Here is an 8,405-nt window from a genome sequence, read left to right on the forward strand (position 1 = left end):
TCCTTGATGGACACAGTGCTATTATCTAGCCTACCAGCCACAGGCAAAAAAAAAAAAAACTTGGAGGAGGTTGAGTTATTAGCTAGCCTTTGGGCTCCAAGTGCATGAAACAATACCACAACTAATATTAGAGTGGCTACAAGAGGCAGAGGCAATTCAAACAGTTATAAGTCTTTTTTATTAAGACTCTCATTCCTTGTAATCAAAATCAATAAAAGTAGGGAGGGTCTGGGATAGTCGAACAATGTGACTGATTATCAAAGGGTTTGTGATAACAAACTGCATCCTCTCAAAAAGGTAGAACTGACGAGGTACACAGATATCTTTCAGAAAACAAAGGAAGAAATCATACACTTTACAAAAATAACATCAGCACTGATGATGCATGGTGGTTTGTAGGACCTTCTCAATTCAGGTTGTAGCAGTGTGGGAGGCAGGGGTGAAGTATTTTCATGTATAATATGTGGTTTGAAAATTACAGATCATACTGAGAATAATTAGCCTGCATGTAATACCTGGAGGTTAGTTCTGTTGTTTAGTATTTCTTTGCTGTACTTTGTTCAAATTACATTGAAAAGCACATGCCACAAGTACTTTGTTTAAAGTGTGTGTAGCATTTGTTGTTTCTGTGTAAGATTATATGAAATGCATTGACTCTAGAAATGAAATGTGTATGTGCTGTAAGACAACCTGTGGATGGAAAAGTGAGGGCCTTAGGAACTTTTCCTTCAGAGATCCTACAGGGTCGAGTAGCTTCCTCTTCTCCACCCTGCTGGACCAAGGACAAGGCAGAGGGTTACGTACCAAGGTCTGAGTTCATCCACAACCACCAACCATTGTCTTGAAAACAACCTTTACCTTTCTCAGTGTGTACATAAACAACCTAAAAGTGCTATCATGCAAAAATAACAGTTTCTCATCTAATCGTGGCTGAAATACCTGTATATGGGGTCCATGAAGAATGCTGAGGGCTTTGCGTAGTGCAGTGGCGGGGGCTGATGTGGCTGTGCCTGAGGATGTTGGTGTTGGGCAATGGAGGACTGGTGTAATAACTGTGAATGTGGAAATCCAGCTGGTGTTTCGTCTTTGACAGACATCCCCTTTCCAACTCCAAAGATATTATTCTTTCTCATTTGTGGCTCAGCTGCAACACCATTCTGTCCACCTCGGCTCCGACTGCTTATGCTGAGGTCTAATGGCTGTTCTTCACTGCTAAATATTGCTAAAGGTCTACTACTACTATCTGTACTATTGTTGGGGTTTGAGGGCTTTGTTGGGGTGGGAGGAGCTAGCTTGGTCTCCTTTGACTTTGTGGTCAGATCAAATGGTGAATCTCCTGTGGAAGCAGGAGCTCCTACGTTACCAGAAATGACCTTGTGCAGATGCTCACGTGGTGACTTGGGCTCTGCCTTAAAGAACATGCCAGGGTTTAGGGCACTTCGATCAGCACTGAAAGGATAGAGTGAGTTGTGGAAGTTGGGCAGGAACTGGAATGGAAACATGGAATGGTAGGGCAATGGACCCATCTTCTTCTCTTGATGAAGACCAATCAAACCTGGACCAAAGTATTTCTCTGCAATAGAGGCAATGGCTTTGATAGAATCTGTGGTGGCTGCGTTAGCATTTGTGGTAGGAGGCAGAGCTTGCTCATCAGGTGGAGGGAAGAAGGAGTGCTGGGATGATGCAGAGGACAGAAAGGGACGATCAATCGTAAAATTCCCCGAACTAGACACAGCTGTTATCAGTGAACTGTTTGTGTCTTCTAACTGATGGCCTTCTTGAATTGATATAGTCCCAGATGGCTTCCTTCTTTTTCCACTTCGCTCACGTTCACTGTCTCCATCGCTCTCCAAGTCAGAACCATCACCTGAAGCAGTGCCTGTGGTGGTGTCCAAATCTGTCCCACTTGTGGTGTTAATGTCTTCAATGTCACTGCCATCAGATATGTCTGCCATCTTGATTTTTGGCCTGGTTTCTCCACTGGAGGACAAATCTAGTTTATTTTCTTTTTCTTTTTCTTCAAGTTGACCAAAAGCATTACCTCCATTGCTATTTGTGGAGCTGACCAAAGACAGCGGAGGGGCATCTAAGGGGCTCCGAGGCAGTTTCACTTCTTGACTGCTGCCACTCAGAGGACTCTTTATCAGTGAACTCGCTGGCAATAAAGGAGGTCGTGGATACAGTGATGGAGGGAAGATACCTGGGAAGCCATGAGGGAGGGATGGGAAACCATGGGGACCGGGGGAGAAGGGCAAGCCAGTATGTGGGTTTGGTCGAGAGGGAAAGTATTCAGTGAAACCTAAACCTGATTGGTTTAAGCTTGCAAGGTGGGGATGGTGGGATTTGGCCTTAGCCATGATGGGGCTGGTGCTCATGGAGAGACCAGGGTTAAATATCCCTGCTGGAGAGCCATAATGGTTTTTACCCTCACAGAAGCGACGGTGCTTGTTGAGGGAAGAGGTAGTGCTGAATAACTGCCCACAGTCCTTACACTTGATCTGGGTGCGGCAGTCAGCATGCATACGCTTGTGTCGGCAGAGGTTGGAGAACTGAGTGTAGGATTTGTGGCACACCTCACCTGGGGGAGCAAAAAGATGAAGCCCATCAGGGCCTGGTTAAACCCATTTTAACACTGTCTCTAACTTTGTATACCAAATTAAGAGCGACAAATACATGTTGGAAACAATGGTTATAAACAATGCAAGAAAATGAAGGGACCAAAAGACCACCACTCTTACATGCTAGAAACTACCAAATGACAAGTGACTGAAATACACGATCAAATCTATTTAGCAGGTATTTTACTGCCAAATTACTTCTAAACCCACACAAGATGACATGAAATTTATATTGTATATATTTTGATTTCCTGAAAGAGAGCAAAGAAAAGGTCATTGATTCATCCTTAAACACATCAAGTCATCATCAAATTCATAGCACTATCAACGTGATCTCTGAACATTCAAACTATGTAAACATGGCCAACAAGTTGTTGCAGTTATAAGAGGTAGATGGTTGTTAGGTAACATGAGATAGAAGGAAAAAAGATGAAATAATAGGAATGTAAAGAATAAAGTGGTCCTTTACTTCCAAAGCTCCTACTTACATATAAAGGGCTTGACGCTACTGTGGATGTGCTTATGCTGCTTGAGGCCTGACGAAGTGGCAAAGGTCTTCCCACACTCAGGACATGTGTGGGCACGGGCCCCCACATGCTGGGAGCGGATGTGGCGCTGTAAGTTGCTGGGATCTGTGAAAACCTGGAATTTGAAGTACATGAAAATACAATGTTAGCATTTTTAAAGAATTGTTTCTTATATTTTCCATTCTTGATGAGATAAGAGAGTTTTATTGCTCATGTCTACATTTGGTTGTCTTTCTTTCAGAATGAGTTAATCTATGACCAGTGTAAGTGAAGACTAAAAGCAAGGCAAACAGAATTGCTGAAGCATATAAAGCCTGTGTGTCCTGTGCACAACTTACGTGCTGGGTATGCTGTACCTTATCACAGTTTTCACACTCAAAGCGCTTGCCACTGTCATGTGACATCTGATGACGGATGAGGTTGGACTTCCAGTTGAATGCTTTTGGGCACTGGTCACACTTGTACTCCCTCTCCTCTGTATGAACTATCATGTGTTGGCCCAGACTTGATGGCGAGAGCACAATGTCATCAGTAAAAAACAAGTCACATTTGACACATTTAACTGTCGATCTTCATCAGGAGTTGAATCTTGGACAAATTGCTATCATGTCTTTGTACCTGTACTCATTGGGGAAGATCTTCTCACAGTCTTTACACTCGTGGATGGGCTCATCACTGTCCTCACGCTCCTGTTTGAAGTCTTCCCTCAGTGAGTCAAAAATGGAGCCAGTACTAGAGCACGAATACTTCTGGTGTCGTCGTAGTTCAAGTGTTGAGGAGAACAGCTCATCACAGTCTTCGCAGCGGTACATTTGCTCGTCTGCGCATTTACAAATACACAATCACATGTAGAATTTGCTTATGGTAACACAATTTATCTCTCTCAAGTATTCAAAAATTTTCAATACTTTTTAAAATCTACCTTAAATTATGTAGAGAAAGTTTCAAGGACAAATAAAAAGTCAGAAACATTAACATCAAATTGCTGCAAACAACAAACCAACATACATCACAATTTTTGTTCACCATCAATTCAAGACCCCATTACTTTCACTAACATAAAATGTTTAATAATTTTTACTATTGAACATTTATTTACAAATTAGCAATCTAAAGTAAAAGTGATCAAACATACATATTTATATCATCACATTGGCATTAGATTCTTCATAAAACTTGTTCAACTTCTTTAGTCATGTATGATTGTCAGCAATTTAGAAATCAATTTTGACAAGTCAGAATGTCAGTAGTGGACCTTTAATTTTCTCTACTAATTTTGAATGTCTGCTACTATGCATTGTATGAAGATCGAGACTTAAATGGCTTTGCTGTGCACAGAACACTGTGTTAGGCACAGCTAAACAAACTCCTATTTAAGGGATAAAAACGGGATAAAAAAACAAACTTAACAGTCACATAAAATGAAAATCAGCGGCACGGTGGTGCAGTGGGTAGTGCTGTCGCCGCGAAGCAAGGCCGTTCCGGGTTTGAGTCCCCCTCTTTGCAGAGTTTGCATGTTCTCATCGTGTCTGTGTGGGTTCTCTCCGGGTTCTACGGCTTCCTCCCACCTCCAACAACATGCGCTTCAGGTTAATTGGCCATTCCAAATAGCCCGTAGTGTGTGAGTGTGTGCGTGCGTGCTTGTCTTTGTCTCTGTGTGGCTCCGCGGTGCATTGGCGTCACGCCTGGAGTTTCCCTCGCCTCATGCCCTATGCCAGCTGGGATAGGCTCCAGCTCCCCGCAGATGAAGCGGTTAGAGAAAATCAATGAATAAACGAATAAAATGAAAATCAATTAGCAGTAAAATGTGGCCTGCATTAACACAATTTATTGCTTGTTAAAGTGTTTGCTTGAGACTCTGTAGTTGTAAGGGTGCACAGGATAAAAAATGAGGGTCTGATCTTCCACTTCCAGGCTGATAACCTTTACAATACTTCTCACTACCAAGGTCAAATGAATAAAACTCAGGCCAGCATTTTCAATAGCAAGTTCCTGAAGCAGATGCCAAGTTCAACATATCAGGGGAAAGCCCAGTGGAGTGTCTTTGTGCACAAGCGTGTGTGTGTGCTTATGTGAACATTTCCAAAAAGAATGAGCCACCAGGAAAAGAGCACAGTGGCGCCAACCCCATGGTGATTTTAGTGCCAACCTGCCATACCCTTTTTGCCATGACCCAAAGCAACCAGCGCATGAGTCGGCCCCCCAGGTGTCTCAACACGCCATGCACGCCCATCCATCATTTCAAACTGCACTAAATGAGTTTATCCAAAATGACTTACAGTGCATGGCTCACCTGTTTTCTACTGCATGTGACCGTTTATCCAGCTGGAATTTCTTGGGCACATTAAAAGGGCATTAGTGTAACAACATCGATGTCTCTAACCTTGGGGAGAAGGATAAATGACCTTCTGGTCAATGTGCCATTATACTGAGCTCAAATACTAAACTAACTGGCTCACTTTGACACCAGAGAGCATGTTTAATGGAGAGGGAGTGCTTCACAGTGAGCGAGTTGATTATCATTTGAGGTGATCATCAAGTCGATGCTCTGATACTTTCTGTCTGTCTTCATTAACTCAGGGGTGCATGTGTGTTTCACTGAAGATGCACACAAATCAATGCAACTGGGTGTGAACCAGCCTGACTGCATTTATTCAGTCAGTATATGGGTGAGCAGGATGGGGTGGGGGGTGGGGGGTGGGTCATAAAGGGGAGACTAATAGCTCTCTGGGAGACGGAGGGAAGCACAATTATGTGCAGTTTAGCAGCTAATCTGGGAGCATGGGTGAAGTCTCAGGGGACTCCTCAAGCCCTCTACTTCAAATTCCTTCTCCGATAAGCCAGATACAGAGAGCAGACCTGCACCACCGAGCTCCCACTCAACCTTCCTACCTTTCTCTCTCTCTCACAGACACCCACATCCCTCCTGTTGTCTGTGTTTGTTCTCCACGTCCTGCTTTTCTCTCCTTCTCACTCACAGATAAACTTCATAAAGCAGTATAAAAACTCTTGTATTTACCATTATTCTGTTTACCTCCATCCCTCTCCCATACAAAACGACATACTTTGGCACTGACACACACTTTCTGACATGTGGAGAGTCTCTGCTTTCTCCTTGTCTGCTTCAGTACCTCTTAATTTCACATACAGGCACAGAGGAATTTAACATATCATTCACAAGTCTGCTCCATCCTTGTTGCATGCACTCCTACAACATGCCAAACTGCTTCTTTTCAATAAGTGAACATACATTGAGCTCCTGTTTCCAACTCTTCCCTTGGCTTAAGATTTGTGCATCAAGAAGGAGGGAAAATCTGGGGAACTACAGAACATCTCACGAACATTGAGGTCTACTGTTTAACATTTTATAATCAATGACAAGAATAATCAGATTTTATTTTCATTTGTGGTTCCAGAAAGGCTGGAAACACAGCCGACCAATGTTACCTGAAAGCAGCATTTCACCACAATAAGTCCAAGATGTTTAAAGAAATACAGAGGAACAACGGTCCCCTTTTCCGCTTAAGTGAACTTTAAGAAGAAGTACAGATTGACAGTTAACAGATGTCCAACTAAGATTATGAGATAAAATATTGGATATATTCAACGTGACGCATAAAGGCACAGTTAAAAGGTATGATTACAGTGAGTCAGGTTACCTACTCACAGGGTAGAGGATGGGAGCACCTTAAAACAAGAGCTCTTTGAAATATGAGCCAGTTTCCAGACAACAGTGAACAACAAGGAGCTCTTAGCACACAGGGTCCTGCAGACTTGAGTCATAAGTCAAAATAAAATACATAGATGTATCTAGACATACCTAAAAAAATTCTGTGATCTTATTCATTTTATTTTATGGTACATCTCCAATCCAACAGCCAATGTTAAAGAATAATATTTTTTGTAAAAACTTCAAACTTCTACTATTTGAATTGTATATGTACTGTAAAGTATATGTTCAAAAAACGTGCACAAAAGATGCCTAAAAAAATTAAAGTGATTCAAAAAAAATTTTTTGCAAGAAAGTCAAAATATCACTAAGTACAATAAGAATGGACACGTGACTGTCTACCAAAAATCCGCGATGAGGTGGAGCCGTGAGTGTTAATGCGTAAATGCGCGAGGGCGCACTGTAGTAGTTTTCTTCTTCTCTTTTTCTTTACCTTTAAAAGACGACAGCTACGATGACGACGATATTGATAACGATTAGTTAATACGGTTTTGGTTTGTGTATGGTTATTTCTCAGTGTAAAAAATCCACTCCCCGGGGGGTCGAGTCATTTGAAGCGTGGCGGTCCGTGCGTGACTGGCTGCTGTTATAGCTTCAAACTACCAGAAAAAGTCTGGACAAAAACTTGCAACACTGGGTCTTGAATAAGGATGTTTTAATCGTGATTCTCTGGTTGTAATAAAAAATCCCCAATTCTCTTAAATACCACGAGTGTTTCCATGTTCTAATAATGTGTTACAAGGAATTTAGCTTCCCAATCACCTTCATCAATCTTTTTTGGTAGAAAATTTGTTCTCACTTTGGATAAAACATGACAAGTGTCTGTTACAACCCTAATGCAGCATTTCAGTCTAAGAGGCCCATTACATTCTAGCATTGTGGGCGGACAATTCAAACCAGTCTACCAGTAACCTTCATTTATGGCAGGCTCATTTTAAATGACAGGTTCAGAATGGCCTTCAAACCAGACGCTTTAATCCGAAATTTAATTCCATCCTAGACCAATTCAGATAGTTCACATTTTTAAGGAAAAGAAAAAAAAATATCTCCCGATTAGCGGGATTATGGAGTCTGTTGGCCGCAAAAGCCGCACAGGATGCAGGTTGGAGTTTGTTTAAAATGTGCGCTAATGACGCGCATTAATCTTACCTTGTAGGTTGGGTGCCATGGATCCCTCAGGGAAAACACCGTCCTTCATATACACTAAAAGCTCCTCCCCTGCTTCAATGTCCCGGACAGCTTTATAATAAATCTGAGGAGACAGAGAAAGAGAGACTCTTCAATTTAAGGTCATAATGGACTCAATAAGGCGAAACTTTTACGTTTTTATTTTTAATGCAAGTTAAGGTAATGGCCTAATATTGATGTGATAATATCAACATATTAGTGGGTTTATTATTAAGAAAATGAAGCATCCCTCTATTGCAATTGATTTACTAAATAAAGACTAATCCGCATGCAATTCATGTCATACGTCCCTAAATAAAGAGAACAAGTAAAATAATTATTTTCATAAAATTTCTGTTAGAT

General features: G+C 41.7%; 1 protein-coding gene across 9 annotated transcripts in view; it reads right to left on the bottom strand.

Annotated features, from left to right (window-relative positions):
- prdm16 (PR domain containing 16) overlaps nucleotides 1-8,405 on the bottom strand; it is a 179,953-nt gene that overhangs the window by 11,745 nt on the left and 159,803 nt on the right. For 4 of the 9 annotated variants that reach the window (XM_068325163.1, XM_068325207.1, XM_068325153.1 and 1 more), the window contains 6 exons: nucleotides 8,025-8,127; nucleotides 3,764-3,965; nucleotides 3,484-3,649; nucleotides 3,107-3,260; nucleotides 940-2,611; nucleotides 691-772 (listed from right to left, as the gene is read on the bottom strand). In XM_068325163.1, the coding sequence (XP_068181264.1) occupies nucleotides 691-772; nucleotides 940-2,611; nucleotides 3,107-3,260; nucleotides 3,484-3,649; nucleotides 3,764-3,965; nucleotides 8,025-8,127 (2,379 nt within the window). The remainder of the gene's footprint in view (nucleotides 1-690; nucleotides 773-939; nucleotides 2,612-3,106; nucleotides 3,261-3,483; nucleotides 3,650-3,763; nucleotides 3,966-8,024; nucleotides 8,128-8,405) is intronic. The other 5 variants (XM_068325225.1, XM_068325198.1, XM_068325180.1 and 2 more) reach the window with 5 other exon arrangements.

This window comes from Antennarius striatus, chromosome 2 (genome assembly GCF_040054535.1).
Source record: "Antennarius striatus isolate MH-2024 chromosome 2, ASM4005453v1, whole genome shotgun sequence".
NCBI classification, from domain to species: domain Eukaryota; kingdom Metazoa; phylum Chordata; class Actinopteri; order Lophiiformes; family Antennariidae; genus Antennarius; species Antennarius striatus.